General features: G+C 34.4%; 1 protein-coding gene and 1 long non-coding RNA gene across 2 annotated transcripts; one reads left to right on the forward strand and one right to left on the reverse strand.

The window, feature by feature from the left end:
- Nucleotides 1–35: 35 nt before the first annotated feature.
- On the reverse strand, nucleotides 36–26,260 carry LOC107864259. The gene is made up of 26 exons (XM_016710592.2): nucleotides 26,133–26,260; nucleotides 23,748–23,824; nucleotides 23,443–23,626; nucleotides 14,524–14,741; nucleotides 14,182–14,287; nucleotides 13,995–14,096; nucleotides 13,775–13,828; nucleotides 13,549–13,627; nucleotides 12,306–12,453; nucleotides 11,750–11,873; nucleotides 11,459–11,639; nucleotides 10,768–10,796; nucleotides 10,493–10,641; nucleotides 10,047–10,149; nucleotides 9,843–9,938; nucleotides 9,717–9,772; nucleotides 9,508–9,631; nucleotides 9,279–9,341; nucleotides 9,103–9,162; nucleotides 8,859–9,020; nucleotides 7,060–7,133; nucleotides 6,884–6,977; nucleotides 6,638–6,774; nucleotides 6,460–6,540; nucleotides 6,241–6,346; nucleotides 36–319 (listed from the first exon to the last, which is right to left on the reverse strand). The coding sequence occupies exons 3-26, from the start codon at nucleotides 23,614–23,616 to the stop codon at nucleotides 248–250; spliced, it is 2,592 nt and encodes an 863-aa protein (XP_016566078.2). The 5' UTR covers nucleotides 23,617–23,626; nucleotides 23,748–23,824; nucleotides 26,133–26,260; the 3' UTR covers nucleotides 36–247.
- LOC124896992 lies at nucleotides 26,140–28,000 on the forward strand. The gene is made up of 2 exons (XR_007053381.1): nucleotides 26,140–26,310; nucleotides 27,066–28,000. It is a non-coding gene; the product is annotated as an uncharacterized LOC124896992 (long non-coding RNA).

The raw sequence follows: 28,000 nt of genomic DNA on the forward strand, positions 1-28,000 counted from the left end.
TTTCTTATTCCTGCTTCATAATCAATAGAATCAAATTTCAGCCAACCAAAATATCATCACCTTTTCCTATTCCAATAATAGTAAATCCCTTGAATAACTTTTATTAGCTAGAGTAATATTGGAAAAAGTTCACACAATAAAGTACAAGAGAATCACAGAATTAGGCATGAGCCAATGCCAATGGCACATGTCAACTATTTATTTGCAAAGACAAAGTTCCAATATAATACATTCCAAAAAAGAAACTCTAATAAGCTGAAGGCACACCATTGTAAGGATCATCAAATGTTGCAACATTGCCTGGCCTTGAAAATACAATCTACAAAGTAAGAAGCACCACTTGATCAGTTGTTTTACTTTACTTCTCAAATTTGGTGAAACAGTTTCAACATTCATTGTTAAAAAATTGGATTAAGTGGATGCATATATTTAATTTTGAAGACATAACTTAAGAAATCATGCCCACTCCATCTGCTCAAGTTTTTCAATATAGTTCACATAATTGACACTTTTCAAAGAACATGAAGTGGCATGTTACGTATAAGTGAATAAAAGTTTGTACCAGCCCGCTCTAATAATTTAAACTTTTACATAAGGTAGTTACCATAACTCAACATTGCTTCTGTTTATCTAACCATTTTTCTTTATAGCCACCTAGCTCAATCTACCCCTCCTATATTCCACTTGGTCCAACAAACATATGTACGATATTTTCATTCTTTTGATATGATTCCAATTCATTAGTTCATTTAGACCAAATGTATTTCAGAATTCATTTGTAATTCATTTGTAATAGCTGGCAATTAGTTAAAAACAGTTAGTCTGTTTTAGTGTAGTGATCGGGCACGTGACTTAGCATGTGGTACACCTATCCCCAAAGTTAGTTGTAACTAACTTTCCCTACCCCTAGCTGGATTTCATATCAGGAACTGATTAGCCATTCTAATATTCATTCAGAAATTACACAGGGAAATTCAATCTCCGTCTTCCTTCTCTTTGTTACAAAATTCCCAATTAGGGTATTGGAAGTGAGTTGTTCTAGAGTAATTCTTGTCATTTACTCTTCAGGATCCTTCCTAACAGCTTACAATTCCATTAGAATTCTGGGTTGTATCATTGGTATTAGAGACTATATTCTGACCTCTGCAATTGATGACCATAATACAAAGATGCATGAATTAAGGAAAGAGGTAGATTCTCGTAAACCTCCAGGGATGGAGTGGTGAATTCGATGGCAGAAATGCATACGATTGTAGATGAAAAAATAGCTCAAGCCATGAATGAATCAAACAGTTATTTCTGGGTAATGGTGGTGCCCCAATGGAGGCCCCAACCGCCACTACAAAGGACAGTGGAGCAACCGGAGAAGGGAAACCCAGACGCGAACGACATGGAGCTTATCAGATGCATAATAGAAAGTATCGACTAGAGTTTCCAAAATTCGATGGGCACGGGTTGAAGGATTGTCTGTGCAAGTGTGAAAAATTCCTTAATATGGAGGAAATGGAAGAGGAATCCAAGGTGAAAATGGCTTCTTGCAGCATGGAAGGAAATACATTATAATGGCATCAATCCTACATGAAGCATTGATTAACTGGGGATTAGCCTAGATGGAGAGAGTATGTAAGTTGTCTTTATACTAGATTTGGGGAAGAATTATTTGATGACCCCATGTGTCATTTTAAAGATCTCAAACAAACAACTATTGTGCAAGAATATGTTGATTTGTTTGATGAATTGCTAACTAGGGTAGATTTACCTTAACATTATGTAGTTAGCTGCTTTGTGAGAGGCTTGAAGCCTGAAATTGGACTCTCTGTCAAGGTGTTGGGTCCAAGAACCCTGGCTAAGGCTATTAGTTTAGCAAAGATCCAGGAACAAACCCTTGTTGTTCAAAATCAAGTTTTTTGTGGAATATTGTCTAACCTTAAAAACATGTTAAAATTCAGAATGCTGCCTCTTCTTTTGCACAGAACTCATCTAGCAATTTCAAGCCTCACCAGATAATAACTAAACCTTCCCATTCCACTAGTGTAGGACCCAAACCCTCATATAAAAATGCTAGGATCCTTACTTCTATTGATATGGATGAGAGGAGAAGCAAGGGCTTGTGCTTCAATTGTGATGAGAAGTACACATTTGGTCATTTCTGTAAAAAGAAGAGACAATTGTTTTCAATGAAAGTTGATAACGGAGAGGAGATTACTTAATTAGAAGAAAATTTATGGAATCCAGGTGAGTGCTTAGCGATGTTGGGACACAGATTAGAGATTTACTCTGAAGAATCAATACTACCTCATGTGTCTGTCCATGCCATGAATGGTCTGCATAATTTTAGAACCATGAGAGTCACTATATCTCTCAAGGTTAAGGCAATTCATGTATTGATTGATAGTAGAAATACCCACAGTTTTTTGGACTTGGATACTACAAAAAGGCTTGGATGTGTCCTAACTTCAATCTCACTTTTCTCTATTTTTGTTGCTGATGGAAAAAAAATACAAAGTCACTACTTGTTTAAAACCTTGGTATGGAAAATACAGGGTGTTTCTTTTGAATCAGATATGTTGGTGTTGCCTATCAAAGGCTGCAACATGGTATTAGGTATTCAAAGGCTAGCTACAATGAGAGATGTTATGTGGAACTTCAGGAAATTGAGAATGGAATTCACTATCATGCTACACAAGGTTTCATTTAGAGGCATCAAACCTCCATCCGCTAAACTAGAGCAACCAGAGAAAATGGAGAAATTGTTGGATAAACTAGCTGAACTGTGCATGATCTCTATAGGTGTGTATCAGGAGGAACAAATAGATGTATGCAGGGGAGAAGAGATGCTCAACATGGACAGAGACCAGTTGATCATTGAGAAGGATCAAGAGTTGCAGGTCATTTTGCAGCAGTATGATGACTTATTTGTGCCTCCAACTAACTTGCCACCTTCAAAATCATATGATCATCGGATTATTTTGAAGGAAGAAATCTCCCCTATCAATATTAGACCCTACATATATCATATAGTTAAAAAAGATGAGATAGAAAAGTTGGTCGATGAAATGTTATAAACTGGAATTATCAAATATAGTGCCAGTCCTTATTCATCACTTGTTGTAATGGTGTAGAAGAAGAATGGATCTTAGAGAATGCGTGCAGATTACGGAGAACTAAATAGATGTACCATTAAGGAAAAGTTTCCAATACCTGTCATTGAAGAACTACTGGATAAGTTACATGGAGCAAAATTCTTTTCTAAGCTGGATCTCAGGTCAGGTTATCATCAAATTAGAATAGTTGAAGGTGAAAACCCTAAAACTGCTTTTTGAACTTATCATAGCCACTATAAAGTTTTAGTCATTCCCTTTGGTCTTACTAATGCCCCTTCAACCTTTTAGAACCTTGTGAATCATATTTTTCATGCTTACCTCAGGAAATTCATTTGTCTTTTTTTATGACATCCTTATATATAGTCAGACTTGGACTGAATATTTACAGCATCTACAAGTTATACTTGAGGTTTTGAGGTCACATGTGTTGTTTATTAAGAAGAGAAAGTGTGCATTTGGAGTATTGGAAATTGATTATTTAGGACATGTCATCTCTAGAGTATTTATGAGCATGTATAAGGTGGAATTTGTGTTGAATTGGCTTCCACCTACTAATCTTAAGGGGTTGAGAGAATTCCTAGGATTACCAGGGTACTACAGAAGATTCATGAATGGTTATGGTACCATTGAAAGACCTTTGAACAATCTCTTAAAGAAGGGTAATTTTAAGTGGAGTGATGCAACAGTTGCTGTTTTTGAAGAATTGAAGAAATCTATCACTACTGCACATATTCTAGCTCTACCGAACTTCTCCAAGGAACTTATGGTGGATATAGATGATTTTGGAGAAGGAATTGGAGTTGCGTTGGTCCAAGAAAATAAACCTATTGCATTCCTTAGTCAAGGTTTGTTTAATAGAAATAAGGCACTATCTATGTATGAAAGCCTCTGCCTCTTGGGTAAACCATTTGTGATTAAGACTGATCATTATAGTCTTAAGTATCTTTTGGAGTAGAAGATCACCACACCTAGCCAGCAAAAGTGGTTGATCAAGCTTCTTGGCTATGACTACTCTATACAGTATAAGAAGGGCAAAGACAATGTAATAGTTGATGCCCTTTACAGAAAACAAGATGTTGTTCAGCTTATAAGTATCTCTGGGGTTTAGGCTGAGTTTTTACAAGAGGTGGAGGACTCTTGGGATAAAGATCCAGCACTATAATAAATTATTCAGAAAATCCAATCTACTGCAGGCCATAAACCTTACTTTAAGTACCTTGCTGGTGTCTTGAGCCGGAAGGGGAAAATGATGGTTGGAAATGATACTGGCTTAAGGGAAAGGTTGATTGCCTTCTACCATGACAGTCCAATGGGGGGAAATTTAGGCATAGCAACTACTCTAAATAGGCTAAGACAGGATTTCTTCTGGAAAAAAATGAAACAGCATGTCTGTTCTTATGTAAAGGCTTGTTATATTTATCTGAAATACAAGAATGAGAATGTTGCTTACCCTAGTTTATTACAGCCTCTTCCAATTCCTGACAAGGTTTGGCAAGACATTTCCATGGATTTCGTAGAAGGCTTACCTAACGTTGCTAGTAAATAGGTTATATTTGTAGTGGTTGACAAATTAAGTAAGGCTGCTCACTTCTTGGCTCTTAAATACCCTTATACTGCAACTGATGTAGCTCAAGAGTTCCTCAATAAAGTTTTCAGGTTGCATGGCATGCCTAAGTCTATTGTCTGTGACAGAGATGTTGTTTTCATCAGTAAGTTTTGAAAGGAAATATTGAGATTGCAGAAAGCTTTTCTTTTAACATCCACTGCGTACCATCCTCAAACTAATGGCCAAACGGTGGTTGTTAATAGATGCTTGGTATGTTATCTTTGATGTATGACACATGAGAAGCCAAGAGAATGGCACTAAAAGAATAGTGGTACCACACTATTCACCACACCTCCATCAATATGTCACCTTATGAGGTTGTTTATGGACAGAAACCACCACCTCTATTACCTCATATGCCCTTTGATTCTCAATTGGATTTAGTTGATAGAAGCGTTTAGGCTAGGGAAGATACCTTAAGAACTCTCAAGTTCCATTTGTTCCGTGCTCAGAATAGAATGCAAGCTCATACTAACAAAGGTAGAACTGATAGAACATTTGATATTGGATTTTGGGTCTATGTTAAGTTCCAACCCTACAAGCAGCTGTCTCAGAAGTCTCACACTATTCATAAACTTTCTTCTAAGTTTTTGGGCCTTTCCCAATCATTGGTAAGGTTGGTGTTGTTGCTTATACCTTGGCACTTCCTACTACCACCAGGATCTACCGCACCTTTCATATCTCCCAGCTTAATAGAAAGATTTGGTCACAACCTGCTGTTGTCACACTCCTAGTGATTTATTCCAGTGCTGGTTCTATATTACTCTACCCTGAGAAGGTTCTTGACCGAAGAATGATCCACAAGCATGGCACAACTGTTCCACAACTGCTCATCAAGTGGCTGAATTCGGCACCTGAAGATAGTACATGGGAGGATTTTCAATCCTTCACTCAGAATTTTCCTCAATTTGTTCTTGATCCTTGAGGACAAGGATCATGTCAAGGGGGCAGTATTTGATATGATTCCTATTCATTAGTTCATTTAGACCAATTGTATTTCAGAATTCATTTGTAATAAGCTAGCGGTTAGTTAAAAACAGTTAGTCTGTTTTAGTGTAGTGATTTAGCACGTGATCCACCTGTCCCAACAACCAACTTTTCCTCCGCCTAGCTGGACTTCATATATGGAACTGATTAGCCATTGTAATATTCATTCAGAAATCACACAGTGAAATACAATCTCCTTTTTCCTTCTCTTGTTACAAAATTCCCAATTAGGGTATTAGAAGTGAGCTGTTCAATAGTAATTTTTGTCATTTACTCTTTAGGATCCTTCCTAACAGCTTATAACAATTCCATTAGAATTTTGGGCTGTATCCTTGCTACCTAAAAGAATGGCTGCGCAGTGAGCGCCATCCACATACTGCACCTCCTGCCTTCCAGTTTGATTATGTGACGCCAACATTTATCTTTTGAACATTGGTAAAATTACGTAATCAACATTTATGTCCAAAAAACCAAAGAAATATGGCTTGAGTCTTGAGAGTTAGTTTTACCCTATAAAATATATTGAAAGATATATCACCATACCTGATAATCTCCTACCGTGCGTGATTTGAATCCAGCAGCACAGTAGTCGAAGTAGTACTCCCAAGTCCTGATGAACTTGTCATCGAATCCCAAAGAACGAATTTTGCTAATGACACAGTTAACAATGACCAAGTATCAGCACCTACAACTGATCAAGCTACAAATATTTCCCGAAGTCCCCTACAAATAGAAGGTTGTGGACTTAATTGTTCTTGTTACCTTTGATTTTTCAAGTAGTTTTTCCGCCAACATCTCAGTGTCTGATAGTAATGAATTCCTATCTCTTCCAGGTGCGCTACACTGCATTGATATGATTTGTCAGATGATTTCAGAAAGAAATGCATTTGAAAATTGACAAGCACGCTAGTGAAAATCACTAAAATGAACCCTTTGTTACCATAGTCTGGAGGCAGCAGCCATGGCTGAAGTTACTCGACTTAGTGCAGGCGTGCATCCACCTGGGAATATGTACTCTCTTATGAAGCCTGAGCTATGCCTTAATTCGTCATACATCGGTTCTGGTATTGAAATGAACTAGGGAAAGCCAACCCTCGTGAGAAGCAGTATAAAGAAACTAGTGCGTGAAAGAAATATAACCTGCAGGTGGAATGTGTTAAGGGTCACTATAATATCAATTACGTACCTGAAGAACTAGAAGCCCATCTTCTTTTAGTGCAGCGTCACAGCAAGTAAAGAATTCCTCCATGTAATCATGACCAACATGTTCTATCATCTCGCTGAAAATAATAATTATGTAACACTGGCTCGACATGTAGTGAGTAATACAATATGTCAAGATTTAGATGGATAAATACTCACATTGCTATAATCCTATCATATTTGTCCTTATTTGGGATTTGGCGATAGTCACACAAGATAAATGTTATTTGATCCTGTGAGAAAATTACATTGAATTGAATATTAGTAGATATAATCCTAGCTTTAAAGTTGCTTCCAACGTTACTCGCACAAGTGCAAGTGTGAGAATGCATCACACAAAGAAGCATTTTTGTTAATTTCGCTAGCTTGACTTGCGACCTAGTTTTTGAAGAAGTGGAATCTCTTAATTAGCCGGGGTAAAGGTAAAAGTCACTTTTCTTTCATTCATTTCATTCATGGTCACATAACTTTGTATCTATTACGCAAAAGTTATTTTTCTTTCATTCATGGTCATTTAACTTTACTTCGATGATCACAAAAGTCACTATGACCAGATTTTACAATAATTTCATCGAAAAAATAATGTGGCAACCTTAATTAGTTCTTAATTCTAATTTAAGTGAATATATAATATAATACTAATATCTTGACACTTTTTGTATGTGCACAACCCAATTTTCCTTATGGATTATTTAATAAAGAATGTCAATTTCCTAATAGATTAGATTGCCTAATGAAGACTACTTTCATAAAAAAAATTTAGTTGATATTTTTATGAAATAAAATTATACTTATATATTCTTAAAATCCTCTAAAGTTGAGACATGTATTGGTAAATTATTTTTTTCTCTAATACTATGGCATGTAGTTGATAAAACTATTTTTCTTCCTCTAAAATTGTGACATGTAGTTGATAAAATTATTTTTTTCATACATTCTTTTTCTTGCCACTTGAGTCTTTGCATTCGGTATATCATAATAATATGATATACTACTCTATTTATTGAGTTTGTCTTTATATTTTTAATTGTTTGACTAATCGATTAATTTTCTTAAAAGTTTTTATTATAATATTCAATTTATGTTAAATTACATATTTTTTAATTAATTTAATTGATAATATAAAAAATTAGATATCCTATAATTTCTTTATCTATTAAAGTATTTATATTTTATAACTTTTATTAACAGAACTGTTTGTTAATATAACATTATTTGTACAAATTTTGACAATACTTATTCAGTGACACAATTAAAAAGATTTTATTTTAATTAAAACTATCTTTAGCATGTTGATTTATTTTCAAAGAATTAAAATAAACTTTTTAAAAAAATAATATCATACATGTATTTCTATTTTATGTGTTTTGAAGAATTTATCTTATTTATCACTCTTTTTCGATGCACCTTTTTGGAAAATGAATGCAATATTATGAAATATTTCATAAAAATATCAACCAAATTTTTTTTATGAAAATAGTCTTCATTAGGTAATCTAATCTATTAAGAAATTGGTATTCTTTTATTAAATAATCCATAAGAAAAATTGGGTTGTATACATATAAAAAGGTCAATATATGAGTAGTATATTATATATTCACTTAAATTAAAATTAAGAACTAATTAAAGTTGCCACATCATTTTTCCAATGAAATTATTGTAAAATTCGGTCATAGTGACTTTTGTGATGGTCGGAATGAAGTTAAATAACCATGGATGAAATGAATGAAAGAAAAATGACTTTTGCTTAATAGATACAAAGTTAAGTGACCATAAAAGAAATGAGTGAAAGAAAAATGATTTTGCATAATAAATACAAAGTTAAGTGACATGGATGAAATTTACCGTAATTAGCTGCTTTATCACTTGCCTTAGCTTACAGCAGTTATATTATAGTGTTCACTTGATGTTAGCACCGAGAAAATTTTGTGCTTCCATAGATATTGTAAGTACTATACCTGAAGGCCTGCTTGATCAACTTTCAATTGTGCATACTTCAGTTGCTGTTCTGAGATAGTTATACCAGTATATTTACATCCTGTTTGCTTGGCAACTTCCATGGCAAAACTTCCCCAACCAAATCCAATCTCTAAAATATGATGTTCCTTGCTAATGTTTGCCTAAATACAACAGAGACAGAATCCAATTATGCCTGAAACTTATGTATAAAAGAAAAGATGTTTACTTTAGTTGATGTCTTACCTTTCTAATGAGAACAGAAATCTTTCTCAGCTGTGCATCTTTTAGGTCTTCCTCCTCACTCTAGAAAATTTATGAAAGAAGAATAGATCACTATGCAATGAAATTAAAGAACAGGAAATCTAGCTTAACATAAGAAGAAAAGAAAGCGGCAAGCACTTAAACGTTTGAGAGCCAACCTTGAATATTGCACATGAGTAGAGCATTGTCTCATCCATAAAGAGTTCGAAGAGTTCATTACTCTGGAAAAAAACAATCACCACAATGCTTATCATCTATACCATGGCTGCCAATTTTACAACAATAACAGCTAGCAAAAACATGGCCAGGATTGAGTACAATTTCAATAGTGATCTTTGACATCCCCTACATTATTTGAAAAATATAATATGCAAGTTAATTGCTCACCAGGTCATAATGGCAAGAGATATTCCTGCGAGCCTGAGTAAGGGTATTTCTATTTGAAACATGTCGAATGAAATATTTTGCAGATGACAGTGCTGCTGTAAAAAGCACAGGTGTCCACCAGCCTCTGGAGCCATGAAAAAGTGATGAACTATTTTAACGTATGAACAGAATTTTATGTTTCTTACTTTCAGCTCATTAAATTATTTTACCTTTTCTTGCTAGACGTTTTAATACCTTCTGTCAAATCTCTGTTGGCAATAAATATCTGCAAAAGAACTCGGGAAGCTAAGTACCAGCCAAAAGCTATGCACAAAGATATCGAGTCATTTCCTCACCGTGATAAGATTAAGAAGACCTTCATTCTTATCAACAAAAGAGAAATCCCCATGAATAAAAGCATCAGCAAGGCCTATGTCAGCTTGAGTTGCAACCTATAAGAGATTGTCCGTGTCACAGAATTGTCAAGATTTGGAAACTTGAATCTTTCTTTTGGTGTATTTTTTATTACTCTTAAGGGAAAAAGGAATATTTGAATTTACCCTCCAGTAAAACTGTGAATTATGAACTCTAAGAGAAACTTTGAGAGAGCATTTCCTATCTGTTCCTTGGAAGGTGAAAATTTTACCTCCTTCTTCCAACAAGCTGTGTATTAAAACATGCAAAATTATTATCCAGATATATTTAATTATCACGAAAAGAAAAAGAAAAAGATATCGAAGTAACAAAATAAATCATAATTCACATGTGATTTATGTTGCAGCGAGATTTTCCACTAGTATGTGAGCTTTTAGCCAAAGAGATTGGAATAAAAGACGTGTATTTTCTCAATAAAATAATCGTTCTGCATCTCACTACCATTTAATTAGCAAGAACAGAAATGTGATAAATTAAGAAATAGGATCGATGGAAATAAACAAGTCGCCAGACATGTATCTGCCACTATTTTGTGATTAAAGGAATACAAGGTGAAACTATCATCACTCACATTATACATCCTGTTTGAATGAAATTTTTGAAAAAGCTTGTAACGAGGAGGCGTGCTCCAGTTTCAGGCCAGGTTGGTACCATCTGCTTGGGGTTGTCCAGAATACTACAATTCTTTCTAAGCATGACATATGCAGCAACAACACCCGCCTGAGGAGGAGCAAAAGGTAGGCAATTATCCAAATGAGATCAAAGGGACAATAAGAGCGGGAAAAGACTCCACATTGTTTTCAAGTTAGGTGATACTTAAAATCTGTTGAGCTGAAGTAGTACTACCTTTAGTCCATTCTCATGGAATCCATAGCCTAAAAGTATTAAACAAATAGAGATCAATCAGCAGTGAAACGCAAAGCAGTCGTGCACTAAAGAGAAGCAAATACTAAAGTTTGAACTGTTAGGGTTTTTGCCATGATTTTCTTACTATATTTAAGTTTTATTTTTTGTTAGAAGGAAAATAAAAGTTACAATAATTACGTTTACTTTTCCTGAAAGAAAAATATAATTCTTTTTCATATTTGGCTAACTTCTTTCTTGGAGGAAAGGTTTTGGACATCTATTTCTCTTTCTTGGAGGAAAGGTTTTGGACATCTATAAATACAAGACCCTTCTTATACCATAACAGAATAGCATCCACAATGTAGTCTTTAAAAGTCACGCTTAGGGGGAGATTTTCTCTCTCATTAGTTTTTATGGTTTTTAATATTAGGTTTTATATGTAGGCCAACTGGCCAAATCATATAATAAAATTATGTTTTTAGTATTATTTTTCGTTGTCATCTTATTTATTTGGTATAACTTCATTCGGTGTTTGGTTATAATTTGCATCGCATATCACTTAATACGACAGTGACTGGTTCTCCAAATTGAACATAGTTGAAGTCCAACAGAAGACTGCACGATAGCAGGTTAAAAAGGAAAATCTATCTTGAAGCAACTCTCCATGCTCTACATAACAAGAGATTCATACCTTGATATGCTCCAGAAAACCATATTCTTCTCTTCCCTTGGATTTGATGTAGCTCACATGATGCTTTTGTTGCAGCAACTGAGGGGACTAGGTGACTTGTTGTCCACTTATGCAATGTATGCTCTGGTGCGTGAGGAGGATCAAGGGTTACGAGATAAGGCAGCTTTGAGTTACCAATATTCTGTAAATTTAGACAACTCATAAATGAAGAAAAAAAACTCCACACTGAAGAACATTCTCTTCTACTTCCTACCTAAGGTCCTAAATTAATCACAGTAATTCATAACATACCTGGATTATATTGAGCCAATATGTCACGCATCCTCTAATATTCATGGTTCCAAGAAAGTTGCACGCACTCCATGCTGCTGGGTTGCGAGGTAGGAATGTTGTGTCACGATGAAGAAAAACGTCACTGTTGTAGAGGAAGAGAAAATGATTTTGCATTTTAGCATCATAAATTTTATTAAGACTGTGGTACAATCCACCAGGCAGCAAGATAAGTAGTGCTCGTGGGTAAAATTTTTGAGGCGGAATTATTAACTATATTAATCTTGGCCTCCGATACAATCTTCATATTAGCTTAGAAATCTACAAGTTTAATTGTAGCTGAAAATTGACTAAACCCTGCCAACATTAAAACATGCATTTTAACTGAACTTCACTAAAGCTCCTCAGGTAACAGAAAGCACAAATATATAAATCATGGTTATACATTTAGTACCTTTTCTTAGGGGAAGATAAACAACATTAGTGATGTCTCTATGGATAACATTCACAGAGAATATAAATGTAAACTTAAAGATGAAAGAAAGCCCAAGTATTAAAATAAAGGAGACAAAAGTACCTATAGACATACTGGAAAGCACCCAGTATTCTTGTTTCATCGCTTGTTGCCTCTTCGCCTAACATTTTCAGAGTATTTGGAGCATGTGCAGCCATGATGCATCCATCAAATACTTCTTTGGCACCATCGTTGCTAGCTATGGTACAACCTGCACGGGCTCTTCCGTTTCATAGCTATGTGATAGTAACACAAAGCTGATTGAAGCACATTTTCTTACACAAATCAACGAGCTAGAAGCCAAGATAATGTATACAACATAATGTCTTTTGATCTTCAGTCACCTTTATACTTTTAATAAAATAGGGAAGATATGGTAGTAAAATAGAGTGTGTGCATACTAGGAGCGATAAGATTTGGAATAAGGTTATTTGGGACAAACTGGAAGGGACCTCTGTGGTGGACAAGATGAAGGAAGGAAGACGAATGGATTGGGCACGTGAAGACTGAAGAGGAGATGTGCAGATGCCCCAGAGAAGGAGTGAGAGGTTTGATATAGTGGGTACAAGTAGATGTAAAGGCATGCTGGAAAAGTACCGGGAGAGGTGATTAGACAGGACATAGCGTAACTTCAGTTTACCGAGGACATGACCTTAGATAGGAGGATATGGAACTCGCGGATTAGGGTAGAAGGTTTGTAGGTAGCCGAGCAATGTCTTTCTTTTTGATAGGATCGTACTTGGAGGTAGTCTAGAGAACCATGATAGTATTAGCCTAATCCATGTAGTTTTTGGCTTTTGGTATCTATTATCTTGTGTTGTTTACTATTTTTAGGTGATCGCCCTATATTGCTGATGTTACTGTTCCTTGCATGTATGCTCTGTACCACTTTCCTATTAGTTGTCATGTTTTCTTCATTGCCATTTTCCTTTCCATTACTGTTTTGATTTGCTTCACTTGAGCCAAGGGTCTTTCAAAAACCGACTCTCTACCTCCACAAAGTAGAGATAAGGTCTACGAACACTGCCCTCCCAAACATCATTTTGTCAGGACCATTTTAACCACATAAAGTGACATGGTTATAATTAACAAATTTCCCTTAAGCCTATCTGTTTTCCGACAGATATATGTCCATCTAATAAAGCCTGGTGCACTCTCCCTCTATTCGCAGGGTTCGGGGAATGGATAGACAACCGTCTATCATACACAGCCTTACCCCGGATAATAGTATATGACCATCTACTATTACAATAAAAATAGACAGAAAAGTTCTTGAAAGAAGCCAAAAGATAAAATCAAGCTAGACCTTCTTCATTTGTTGTTACAGAATTTACTTCACAACCAATTCTTATTTGGCAGCCTCTCTTTTCCAGCTCCTCCTTAACCTGCATTTGATGCCGTCATCAAATTACTCTCGAGGATGATACATGATTAACTTATCAAATCACAGAAGATCGTGAAACTAGTAATTGCATGGAGTCTTTCTCAGGAAAGTAGTAAGAACTTTGAAGTATCTATGAATGAAAAATTACCTTATTTATATGTGATCTCCATCTTAGGGTGAGCAATTGAGGGAGAGCAAAGAGCTGTAAAGAAAGAAAGATAAAAACACCCTTTGGCATAAATGCAGTAAAATGATATAGGTAAGCATTCAAATTCAGTATCTTGCATGCACCACATTGAAAAATTGGCTATAATCAACAAACGATGTGCGTACGCTGCTTGAATAGTAGATTAGAGGGAAAAAAAAACCTGCAGAAGATGGTGGTCATGGAGGAATGAAAGAATGTAATATGCAGAAAAGTCCAGTACTCCTGCTATGGGACAAATCCAGATTGAAGCACATATTGGAATCTGTGGAACATATGAGTGAATTGAATGAACAAAAAAGCCAAACATGAGTATCAAAATCGATAACACCGACAAACAACAGTGTCACCAGATAAGCCTTCTGAAATAGCTCCGAATAGCCATGTGACTTAATAAATTGCCCTAATGTTTCATTGCGATCAATGTCAGGATTGTTGTCAAGTGCTTCAAGGTAACTGCAATGCAGGCAAAAACATATTCTAGATGAAATAAACTTCATTGAAGATAGCCTTTTCACTTGACACATATATAACGAAACTGCAAAAAACAACACAACTTGGTCCATATCCATCAAATGCATGCTCTTCAAATGAACAAATTTCGAATTATATCAGTACATCAATAAATTGCTCAAACAATAACAATTACTGATACGACGTCAAATATGTAAAGATAAATATGTTTTTACTACCTTATGACATCCTGCTTGAATGTGCTAATTTCTCTAATCATTTGCCAAAAATACGGATTCAAGAGATTCTTCTTGTGCGCAAACAAACTAGAGAATCCGTTTCTGGTACCCCATTCGCAACCACGACCTTGATCTAAGCTCACTGAGATTGACATATCAGAGATGTCCATATCAACTCCAAGGAACTCAAAAAATTCTATCATGTTTGGATAACTTACCTGTCAATCAAATACACCATTTCAGCATCTATCCGAGAACAACTCTGGCTATATAATCATTTCCAATTAAATGCCCAAAACAAGGATTCAGACAACATAAATATTATTATTATGAATTGAAATGTCAATGAACAAAGCATAAATTTTACCCAAAGAAAATGAAGTAAGACGTGTCTTTTAAGTTCCTATACTAACAATAAATCACGGATAAAGTTGTCGCCGTGTGACCAGGAGGTCACGAGTTCAAGCAATTGAAATATACTCTTGTAGAAATGTAAGATAAGACTACAACCATAGACCTTTGTGGTCGACTTCTTTCAAACCCAATGCATAGCTGGAGCGTTAATGTACCTGGATGTCCTTTATACTAACAATAAATCAATATTGAGTTTTAAGTTGATTGTATAACTTTAAAGTTTTAATCTTTGACATATCAACCTGCAACCAGACTCAACTGCCATGATACTTTTCTGGTCCAAAATACTAGCTTTTTACTCCCATTCCGATATGAGATTTGTCAAAGGATAAATTCAGAGTAAATCCTTTGGAATTCAATTACCGGTCGATTAGCTATTACAAAAATTGCCTAAAAAGCATATTTGCAATGTATAACACTAATACTATGTTATACTATGTGAAAAAATTAAGTCTCTTGTGAAAATACAAAATAGGATATCTATAATAGATCCTTGTGATTTAACCTTCTCAAACTCCGCGCATAACTGTAACTTAGTTTCTGTTACAATTTGTCAAGCTAGAGACCTTCTTATGGATAGTGATTTTAACAGTTATTTACTTGTTACTGATTATGTTAGTTTGGCTTGTTTTTTGTCCCACATCGGAAAAATACCATTTGGGGAGGAGGTTTAGAACTATAAAAGAACCCTTCCTCCTCCCATTTGTATCCATCCCAAATTTGTTCTCTTCTTCCACAATTAATAAAAGCGTTCGGTGCTCGGAGATTAAGCCTAATTGGCTGAACTCCGTTATCAAATTTTTCTGGTGTCTTTTTATTTAGTATTCAATATTATTTGTCGGGTACTTCTTTTGTTGTTTTGTTTTTAGGGGGAAAATTGCCCGATTTTCCCAACAAGTGGTATCAGAGCCAAGGTTTTGTCTGAGTATGTTCTGTGGTTGCAGCTTTGTCTGATCTTCCACATCAGAAAAGAATTCCTTTGGTCCTTTTGAACCCAAGGTTTGTACTAGGCTAAGGTTCTGTCTGAGTATGCTCTATGGTTGCAGCTCTGCCTGATCTTCCACATCAAAAAAGAATTACTTTGGTCCTCTTGGGTTGTTTGCTGTTGTTGTAATATTGAATATTTTTTATTGAGTCTGTAATGGCAAATAAAGATCAAGAAACGAAGGATCCTACGTCGGGGGCATCGGGCTCCTCGTTATCATGGTCAAGGTTTCCGCTGTCCAGTCTGAAGTTGGTGGTGGAGATATTTGATGGTACTGGCCATTTCAGCATGTGGCAAGGAGAGGTTTTGGACTCTCTTTTCCAGCAGGTTCTTGATATTGCTATTGAGGAAAAGAAATCAGAAGAGGTAGAAGAAAGAGATTGGAACATCATAAATCGGTTAGCGTGTGGAACAATTCGATCGTGCCTGTCCAGAGAGCAGAAGTATGCTGTCAAAAATGAGACTTCTGTGCACAAATTATGGAAGGCGTTGGAGGACAAGTTACTGAAAAAGAGTGGTCAGAACAAGCTCCTTATGAAGAAAAGGTTGTTCCGATTTGATTATTAATAAGGTACTACTATGAATGAACACATCACTACGTTCAATCAATTAGTAGCAGACCTATTGAATTTAGATGTGAAATTTGAGGATGAGGATCTGGCTTTAATGTTTTTATCATCTCTTCCTAATGAATTTGAACATTTTGAGACTACGTTACTTCACGGGAAGGAGAATGTGTCGTTAGATGCTGTTTGTTCTGCTTTATATAGTCATGAATTAAGAAAGCGGGATAAGATAAAAACCAGATTATCAACATTCGAAGAAGCATTGGTGGAAAGGGATCGTCAGCAAGGCAAGACTAAGGGGAGAAGAGGAAGGTCCAAATCAAAGGGCCAAGTCGTTGCCAAAGATGAGTGTGTTTTCTGTCATGAGAAAGGGCACTGGAAGAAGACTGTCCGAAGTTGAAAAAGAAAGAAAAAAGGCCGCAAGATCCGCAAGATGCAAATGTTGCATAATGCAAAAGTGATGCAGAATCAGATGTTTCCCTAGTTGTTATGCCTTCAACATCATCTCATCGAAATGAGTGGATATTTGATTCAGCATGTACCTTCCATATGTGTCCCATTTGGGAATGGTTTTTTGAGTTTCAGGAACTTAATGGTGGGGTTATCTACATGGGTAACGATAATCCATGTAAAACAACCGGGATAGGTTCGATCAAGCTGCGGAATCATAATGGATCCACCAAAATTTTGAAGAATGTACGGTACGTGCCAAAGTTAAAGAAGAATCTCATCTCGGTGAGGGCTCTTGAATCTAAGGGCCTAGTTGTGACGATATGAGATAGAGTTATTAAAGCAACCTCAGGAGCACTGGTAATGTTGAAAGGCGTGAGGAAGAACAATTCGTACTACTACCAAGGTAGTACAGTGTTAGGGACAGTAGCAGCAGTAACTTCTAGCACCAAGAAGGATGTTGAGGCAACGAAGCTATGGCATATGCGGTTGGGACATGCTGGTGAAAAGTCCTTGCAAATTCTTGCCAAGAAAGGATTGTTGAAAGGTACAAATACTTGCAAACTTGAATTTTGTAAGCATTGTGTTCTGGGAAAGCAACGAAGAGTGAAGTTTGGCACTGCAATTCATAATACCAAGGGTATTTTAGATTATGTGCACTCAGATGTGTGGGGACCTGTCAAAACTCCGTCAATCGGAGGTAGGCATTATTTTGTCACTTTTGTTGATGATTTTTCCAGAAGAGTTTAGGTGTTTACTATGAAGAACAAGGATGAAGTGCTTGGAATTTTTTTTAAGTGGAAAGCTCAAGTTGAAAACCAGATAGGAAGAAAGATCAAGGTTCTCCGAACAGACAACGGAGGAGAATATAAGAATGATCCATTCCTGAAGGTATGCCAAGACTGTGTCATAGTTCGACACTTCACTATTAGAAATACACCGCAACAGAATGGGGTGTCGGAGCGTATGAACAAGACATTTGTGGAGAAAGTTTGTTGTATGTTGTCTAATGCTGGGTTAGGCAGAAAATTTTGGGCTGAGGCTATGATGTACGCTCAACATCTCATCAATCGTTTGTCATCATCTGCTATAGGTGGCAAAACTCTGTTAGAAGTATGGTCTGGAAAACCTGCAACTGATTATGATACTTTGCATGTTTTTGGTTCTATTGCATATTATCATGTGATTGAATCAAAGCTAGATCCACGTGCAAAGAAGGCTCTTTTCATGGGTTTCAATGCTGGAGTGAAGGGATATCGTTTGTGGAGTCTTGAGGCAAAGAAGACGATTATCAGCAGGGATGTTACCTTTGATGAATCTGACATGTTGGACAAGGTAAATCCAGAGAAAGCTGATAGTACTATGAAGCAGGTGGAGAGTAATCCAAAGCAGGTGGAGTTTGAGCAAACAGTAGTGACCACAGCACGAAGCACAACCCCTGACTCGACTATGGTAGAAGAAGAGTCAGATGAGGAAGAGGTTCCGACCCAAGAACCTCTGCAGCAACCAGAACCAATTGTAGTCAAAAGACAGAGAAGATAAATTTAGAAGCCTGCTCGTTTCACTGACGTGGTAGCTTATGGACTTTCAGTGACTGACGAAGATGTTTCATCCGCCTACCCAGAGGCCATTCAAAGCACAGAAAGTGGTAGTTGGGCAGGTGCAATAGAAGAAGAAATACAATCTCTGAAGAAGAACGAGACGTAGAAGCTGGCACAACTACCGAAAAGTAGAAAGGCAATTGGATGCAAATGGATATTTGCAAAGAAAAAAGGATTTCCTGAAAAAGAAAGCATTCGCTACAAGGCAAGATTACTAGCTAAAGGCTATGCTCAGAAGGAGGGAATTGATTATAATGAGGTATTTTCTCCAGTTGCAAAACATTCCTCCATTAGAATTTTGCTGGCCTTGGTAGCGCAGTTGAATTTAGAGCTAGCTCAACTTGATGTGAAGACCGCGTTCTTACACAGTGATTTGTAGGAGGAAATCTATATGACTCATCCAGAAGGATATAATGTTCCTGGTAAAGAAGATTGGGTTTGCAAACTTAGCAAATCGTTGTACGGACTGAAACAATCTCCAAGACAGTGGTACAAATGATTTGACATGTTCATAAAGGGTCAGAAGTACAGGAGAAGCTAATACGATCATTGTGTGTATTTGCGCAAGCTTCAAGGAGGATCCTACATCTACTTACTCTTATATGTTGATGATATGTTGATTGCAGCAAAGAGCCAAGTTGAGATTGACAGGTTGAAGGCTCAAATGAGTAAAGAGTTCGAGATGAAGATTTGGGGAAAGACAAGAAGATTCTCGACATGGAGATAAGCAGGGATAGAGAGAGGGGCAAACTTTGACTGTCACAGAAGCAGTATTTGAAAAAGGTACTACAATATTTTGGTATCCATGATGATACAAAACCTGTAAGTACCCCACTTGCTCTTCATTTGAAATTGAGTAGCAGATTATCTCCGACAACTGATGAAGAGCGAGAATACATGGCAAAAGTCCCGTATGCAAATGCAGTTGGAAGCTTGATATATGCAATGGTATGTACGAGACCAAATATTTCACAAGTTGTTAGTGTTGTTAGCAGAGGTCATTGGCAAGCTGTGAAATGGATTTTGCGGTATATCCAAAATACCGTAGATGTTGGATTGACATTCGATCGGGATAAAACACTTGGTCAATGCATAGTTGGATATTGTGATTCTGATTATGCAGGTGATTTGGATAAGCGACGATCTACAACTGGCTATTTGTTCACTTTAGCAAAGGTGCCAGTTAGTTGGAAGTCTACCTTGCAGTCTACGGTGGCTTTGTCTACAACAGAGGCAGAGTATATGGCGATTACAGAGGCTGTGAAGGAAGCAATTTGGCTTCATGGGTTGTTTAAAGACTTGGGAGTTGGTCAGAAACAACTTGAGGTATATTCTAACGGTCAGAGTGCTATTCATTTAGCAAAGAATCAAGTCTTTCATGCTCGGACGAAGCATATTGATGTTCGCTATTATTATGTGCGGGAAATTCTCGAAGAGAAGGAGATACTTCTCCAGAAGATTCACACTACGGAGAATCCCGCAAATATGCTGACCAAGGTGGTTACAAGGGCCAAGTTCGAACACTGTTTAAACTTGGTTAATGTCCTGCACATTTGAAGTTGGCGCCTCATGGCGCAAAGTTGGAAGCACCACAAAGGTTTTTTTTTTATTTGTTTGTTTGAGAAGATATGTATTTTGGAGGGATTGAAATTGAGCCAAGGTGGAGATTTGTTAGTTTGACTCATTTTTGTCCCACATCGGAAAAATACCATTTGGGGAGGAGGTTTAGAACTATAAAAGAACCCTTCCTCCTCCCATTTGTATCCATCCCAAATTTGTTCTCTTCTCCCACAATTAATAAAAACGTTGTGTGCTCGGAGATTAACCTAATTGGCTGAACTCCGTTATCAAATTTTTCTGGTGTCTTTTTATTTAGTATTCAATATTATTTGTCGGGTATTGCTTTTGTTGTTTTATTTTTAGCGGGAAAATTGCCTGATTTTCCCAACAGATTAGTCCAGCATTTTTCTAGTCTCGCCATTTTTTTCCCTCTTCTTGTTTCTGTTTTTCACACTAGCTACTTCAACCGTTTTAAAATAAGGGTGTGTTTGGTATAGAAGGAAAATGTTTTTCATGAAAAATATTTTTTTTTTGGAAAACAAGTTGGTTTCTTATTGATTTTCTTATGTTTGGTTGGTAGGTGAAAAATATTTTCTGGTGTTTAGTTGGTGAATGAAAAAATATCTTTCAGAAAATAAATTCTAGTGTTTAGCTAACAAGTAGAAAATGCTCTTTAAAAAAATATTTTTTGACCCCGAAAATACTTTTTTAGGATATACTCAATATGGAGGAGAAAATATTTTCTGGAAAAGTAATTTGTTTCCTGGTTATGTTTTTGTGTTCGTTATGTAAGTAGAAATATATTTTTACATATTTAACAAAAAACAATATATGAGAACGAATATAATAAAAAGGGTGAGATAAGAAAAAAGTTTTGAAACTTTTTTAAAAAAATAAATTAAAAAATTAAATTTCTTTTTGGGAGGGGAGTTGGCAGGTGTGTGGAGGGAGGAGGGGGCGTTGGGGGTCAGAATAGGTGCTAGAGGTGGAGTAAGAAAAAGGTTTTAAAATATTTTTTTTGAGGTTGGGGTTGGTAGGGTTAGGGGATCGGGTAGCTAGGGGGTGGGGTAAAAAAAATTTTGAATTTTATTAAAAAAATTAAATATTTTTTTTGAGGGGAGAGGAGGGGAGTTGGTAGGGGATGGGGGTGACGGTAGGGGTAGGGGATGGGGTAAGAAAAAAAATTGAAATATTTTTTTGGATGGGGATAGTAAGTGATTGGAGGTCGGGGAATAGGGGTGAGTGATTTTGAAAATTGTATGAACATTTCAACTTGAAAGTGAGGTTGAAAGAGAGTTTTGGAAAGTGTTTTCTTTACTTTTTGAAGGGAAAAATAGTTGATTTAAAAAAAAAAAAATTTAAAACTTTTAAGCCAACCAAATATGAGAAAATTGAAAAATATTTTTCTTCATACCAAACACACTCTAAATGTCATTTTTTAGTTTTAACACAACTTAAAAGCTATTCATTTCTAAAAGATAAAATATACTTATAATAACTTACCCTTAATAAATATTTTGAAAAAAATATAATTGTGTAGTATTTCTTGAATCTTGATTAAGTAAAACTTTATTTATTTAAATAATACTCCTTCGCTTCTTTATGGCAACATTCTTTTTAATATTTAAAGAATATATAATGTTTCTAAATTTGAAAATATTTTAATTTAAACTTTTTAGTTTATTTTTAGAGATAATTATTATATTCATAAAAATATTATGGCATACTAAATTTTAGACCGCAAGCTATTCGGCTCCTCTCTATTTTCCTTCTCTTCAATTTCTCCAAATTTCTACTTGGATTAGTAACACATGGCATAAGTTAAATTTAATGGTTAAGTTTTAATTGTCCAAAGTAAATTTTTAATCATAATTTGGATAATAATTAAACTATATTATTTGATTTCAAAAATTATTATAATCCCACAATTCTAGCAACATATTATCTTGTCAATAAATATAGAAGAATAAATTTTCTTCCTAATTTTTTGTTCTTAGTCGGATTCATCTTTTATTTTATTTTTAAAATTATTTTTTTATTACCTTTTTTTGAACACTTTTTCTTTAAACATTAGTTAATGGAGAGCCAATTATTTCTACTATATTATTTAACCTATTTTCTTTGTATTTTTGTTGTGAAATAAGTTTTATGAAGATAATTGTTAAAGAGAAAGTTTCAAAGAAAAAAATGCAATACAACGATTGATTCAAAAAGAAATTGAAAGCTGGATCTGCCTAAAGAAAAAACAACTAGGAAGATAAAAATTTTCCCCTATATTTAGGGACAACATAATATATTGCTAGAATTGTGAAATTATAATAATTTTTGAAACCAAATAATATAATTTTATTATTATATATCTAAATTATAATTAAAGATTTATATTGAATAATTAAATCTTAACCATTTAATTTAATCTTTGTAATGTGTCAATGATCCAAGTAGGAACTTGGAGAAATTGGAGAAAAGAAAAATGGAGAAGAACCGGATCGAGACTGCAAGTATCAAAATCAAACGCTTACCACAATGCCAAATTAAAGTTTCGAGTGATTGATAACAAAAAGTACAATTTTATTTCTTTATTAACTAAAGCCTACCAAAAAAGTATCTTGTTTGATCATGAGTCCAATCCTGACCACTCTAGACTTCTCGTGTAAGTTTTGCCATAATGCATATGCTGGTATTACCCAACAATTTCTCACCTAACGCCTACCTCATGCGATATGTTACTCTTGGGATCAATCAGGGATACCTCGACTTGGTTACTAGTTGTTAAAATCAAATGCTTATATATCAAGCCAAAAACTATAGTGTAACTACAAAGCTACTGTTTCTTTCTTAAATATTTTTGTGGTTACTCAAATATTTACACATGCATTAACATGCAATGAGTACTTTATGTACTCACTCGATTGAGGTGAGTACTTTATGTGCTTACTCGACTTGCCATGCATAAGGCAGATGCTGGCATTACCCAACAATCTCCCACCTAACGCCTACCTCATGCAATATGTTGCTCTTTTGTGGTTACTCAAATATTTATACATGCATTAACATGCAGTGAGTACTTTATGTACTTACTCGATCTTGCCATGCATAAGGCAGATGCCGGCATTACCCAACAATCTCCCACCTAACGCCTACCTCATGCAATATGTTACTCTTAGGATCAAACAAAGATACCTTGACTTTGTTACTATTTATTAAAATCAAACGCTTATATATCATGCCAAAAAACTATAGTGTAGCTACAAAGTTACTGTTTCTTTCTTAAATATTTTTGTGATTATTATTCAAATATTTACATATCCATTAGCATGCAGTGAGTATTTTATGTACTTACTCGATCGAGGATCATAAAACCAAGGTCAAGATCAATGCCATCGACAGTAACAGTTTTAGCGTAGCCACCAAGATAATTTTCCTTTTCATAAACCACAACTTGGACACCAGATTTTGCCAATTCATATGCAGAAACCAGTCCACTTATTCCTGCTCCCACCACTGCTACTTTCATGTTTATAAAACTGCAACAATGATGAAAAGATGATTAAGGTCTAAGTTGCTTGAAATCTCGAAAAATGTTGCCGCATGCATCTGTGTCGAATCCTTCAAACATAAATTATTTTTAGAGGATCCGACACGCACCTTTAGATATCTTTGAAGAGTCTGAGCAACTTAGATTAAGGTTGAAGAGGCAGAATGAAGTTCAAATGATAGCCGTCCTGTTTTATTTTATATAACGATATTTGATGAAATGTATTGTTAGTATTCACTTAATAAGAGAGTAGGTACTTAGATTAGAATTCAGTACGTGTATATTAGAAGAAAGTTTAGAACTAATCTTAAACTATGTGGAAAATTCAGAATTAAAGTTTATCCAAATATAATGACAGAGTCGTTTTCTTTTAAGCGGATTGAAATAAAATGAGTAATATTGGTAGCAATTATAAAAGCATGTCACTAAAAGCATAATAAACAGTTTATTTTTTTTTCTAAACGTATCAAACAAACGAAAAACATAACAAAAAGGAATAGTACTTGATTGTCATGTTGTACTGCTTTCATACGAATCAGTATTAGAACTCAACTCTCAAAAATAATCAAGACTACCTGAATCTATAATGTATGAAAACATAACTCCTTCCATTAATTAACTTACCTCAAAGGATATATGAATGGATTATAGAGACTAATTAATTAGAATGCAGGACGAAATTAGGAAGTACTATAATTTATAGAGTTGTGGAAAATTCCTATGTTAATTCACTATAATAAATTAAAGGGATGGATGGATAGAACGGCTTTAGGACGGCTAGTTCCTTATGGCCTGTTTGACCAAATTATTAAATACTAATTCTTTCGTTTTAATTTATTTATTTGATTTTAATTTGACACACGTCTTAAGAAAATAAAGAAGCTTTTGAATTTTTGTAGTCTTAACATTAAGGATATGTAGAAAGTATCAAAAAGTTATTTAATCTTATAGTCTTGAACGTATAATGTGAAAGTCAGAATTAGAAAGCTGTCCAAAAAGAAAAAAAGAAAAACATTCTTTTTTAAATGAATTTAAAATAAAAAGTAAGATAAATAAATTAAAATTGGGATAGTGCTTATTTTGAGAAGTATTTTCACTAAAAAATAATTTTTGATAAATTCTTTGGGAAAGAATCAATTTCTGATTGGTTAATCAGTTGAAAAGTAATTTTTTCAGTATTTGATAAGCAAACTGTATTTGTTAAATTATTTTAGAAAGTATTTCTGAATGTTAGATTACTACCAAAAAACAATCTGTATAGAGATATGTTTTACATCAAGAATTATTGAAACATAAAATTCATTTTAAATATTTATTAATAAAGACACTTGTATTATGAGGAAAAAAATTACTTGGTGTGTATTATTAGGAACAGTAAAAAAAAAAAGCGCACACATTTATATAGTTGACGGTCCATTTACATAGAGAAAGATGAGAAAAAGAAAATTAATTGAGCAATGTATGTACTTTTAATGAGGAATAATTTGATAAATAGAAATTTGTGATAAAAGTATTTTTATTTTGAAAAATAAAACTTATTTCTTTTTATGCGAAAAATAAAAACTTGTCACTTCTTTCTAAAAAAAAAGGGCAAAAAATTTAAAACGGGTCCTAGCATAATAGATAAATAGAGTAAGAGACACTTGAATTTGACCTTCGTTGATAAGCACACACTCTAACTTTGAGTATACATATCTAGACACTTGATCAACTTGATTTCAATCAATATTGAATGCCCCAACTCATTCTCATTGTGGCTCATGTACGTTGGATACTGACGCAACCCATAAATTATAAAGATTTTTAAATGATCATTTTATAAGTAAGAGCATTCAACTAATATAGGGAAGACACATTTAGTTATTTAAATGTGCATATTAAAAAATTTGAAGTGTTCACTATGGTGTTACATTACATTATTTTATTTAAGGAATCCTTTTTATTTATTATATCTCGTTTTAAATGGTGATACAATTGACAAAAGATCTTGCATATACTAGTATTAAAGTAGGGAAATAAATTTCATGAATGACCTTCCAAATTTATTGTCTTCACCCCATCCACATAATGCCACCAACCCCTAACCCTTGACCAGTCCCACGCCTATCTCCTTGGCCCTTTTTTTTAAATTCAAAGTTGGGCTACTTGGCGCATTTATTAAAATATAAATAACATAAATATCAATCTTTAATTATACTCTCTTCTATTTTATTAATTACTTTGTTCTCTCTTTCTATTAATATACATAACATAGTTAATATACACATAACATTCTGTATATATGCGAGATTTTTGTAATATGTTTAAGAAGTTGAGATTTTTTTGTAATATTAAAAACATAAATTGTATATTTATGTAATTTTTAATTTATTTATTAAAATCCAAAATAAATTATTTACACGCGGGTCAAAAGTGACCCGGTCCATAAAAGCAACAATAAAATCTACGAGCAATATCTGGTTTTAACAAATGTGGAAAAAGGAAAGTTACCGGACCTTCCATCCACTGTACCAAACTATTGCTGCTGCCACCATTAATGAGCTGCTCTTGTCCATCTTTTTGAAAATTCCATGAAAATGATACTCCTTCAAACGGTTCTTTTCTCAAGATCTCCAACAATCGAAGTTCTTCAATTGGTTCCTTCAGATCGGAAGTTTGGGAATACCAACCAAGGTAAGAATTTCATTTTACCTTCAATTTCTTCGATTTACTTTCTTCTTGTGCCTATTTTGACAGAAATCATCCTTTACATTTCCAAGCTGAACTACGGTTGCTATTTAACCTCTCACCCTATTTTATCTCTATATTATTTTATTAGATTACATACAAATATTTTTGAAATGATAAACTTTTTACTTATTTCTTTCATTTCAAAATAAATAAATTATTGAGCTATTTTTCAGTGTTCAAAATAAATGAATTATTTATTTTTTCAAAGACGTGTTGAAAATTTTATTCAATTTTATCCGTATTTTACATTTTCTAGGAGAGTAACTTAAGAACAATTAAGCATAATAGTGAAAAATAACATATAATTTATTTCCTAAAAAAATTTTCTTAAGAAGTGTGTCATCGTACCTAATAATTCAATTATTCTGAAATGGCGGGAGCATAATTTATGTCGTGAAATTATTTTTAATGAAAAATATTTTCCTTTACACCAAACACTCTAATTTTCTTCAATCCCTTTGTGTTAAGTGGAGTAACATAGTTTCAATTTACTTTATAAGGAAATTAATGAAAAGGTGAAATTTGAGCTATTAACAAAGTTTTTCAAATGAAGAGTGCTAATTGGTCATATCACTTGAGAAAATTAAAGTTTGAGCTGATTAAGTTAATAGAGAAGTATGAGGCAACCATAATAAATTATAAAATCTAATTTTGCTAAACTTTGCAACCATATTAACTGATTTTTGTTCTCTTCACAGGTAAATCAGCAGTCGCATAGATGCTTCTCATTTCATTTATACGGGACTGCCTAATTTCAGTTACTTCTCTTACATATAATTATCACATAAACACATCAAAAAAAAAATCAAAAAAAATAAAAACCTCAACTTGTTTTAAAAAAAGACAAGAAGTCGAATCAAAGCCCGAAGAAGCAGATAAAAGCCTTTCCCTTTCAAATCGCCTTCGAACGAGGCCAATCTATTCAAATATGAATTCTATAGGAGAAAAGGAAATCATTGATCCCCATAAAGCTATAAAGCTATCTTTTGAATCTGGATCCAAAAAGCTAACCTAAATAAAAATCACTCTCTAGTCCACAAGTAAAAAACTAAACTTTTATATAAAAAAAAAAAAACCATGTTACTTATTGTTTTAGAGTTCTACATTTGAAATTTCATTGAAAAAGAAGTTAAAATCGATCTAGAAATCATCAAATTATCAAATCTTAACTTTGATGAAAAACCTCCAAATTTTTTCTGGAATAGTTAGTGGGTAATGATGAAAAATTTAATTAGAGACGTATCCAAAAAAGAAATCTTAAAAAATCACATTTTGAATCTCTCTAAATCAAAGATCTGAGGCTCTAAGCTTAAAAAATGATGAAAATAAGGACTTAACGAAAAAAGATTTTTAATCAATGTTACTCTATCCCCTTTTGCGAACACGAGAGACCTATTGCGAACATGACCAAATCTCCGAGAATGCAATGACCAATTGACCTAAATTGAACTAACCCCCTACCCTTCGCAAATTTAACTCCAACCACCGCAGACATGACAACCATCTGACTCCCTTCTTTGCAAAAGTGACACAAGTTAGGATATACTATTAACCATGTAGTTTGAGTTATAGTATTATATTTTCATCCCATGTAAAGATAATTTACTATATTAATAAAATCGTTATTTTAATA

Source organism: Capsicum annuum, chromosome 3 (genome assembly GCF_002878395.1).
Source record: "Capsicum annuum cultivar UCD-10X-F1 chromosome 3, UCD10Xv1.1, whole genome shotgun sequence".
Lineage (NCBI taxonomy): Eukaryota > Viridiplantae > Streptophyta > Magnoliopsida > Solanales > Solanaceae > Capsicum > Capsicum annuum.

Bases quoted from the DNA above. Each gene is read 5' to 3' on its own strand.
- LOC107864259 (XM_016710592.2), bottom strand. From the start codon at position 23,616: ATGAAAGTAGCAGTGGTGGGAGCAGGAATAAGTGGACTGGTTTCTGCA. The intron at 12,454-13,548 runs GTCTAGCTTGAT...GAGCCCGTGCAG, and splicing joins TGTAACAACAAATGAAGAAG to GTTGTACCATAGCTAGCAAC. The intron at 320-6,240 runs GTATGGTGATAT...CTTACTTTGTAG, and splicing joins GCACGGTAGGAGATTATCAG to ATTGTATTTTCAAGGCCAGG.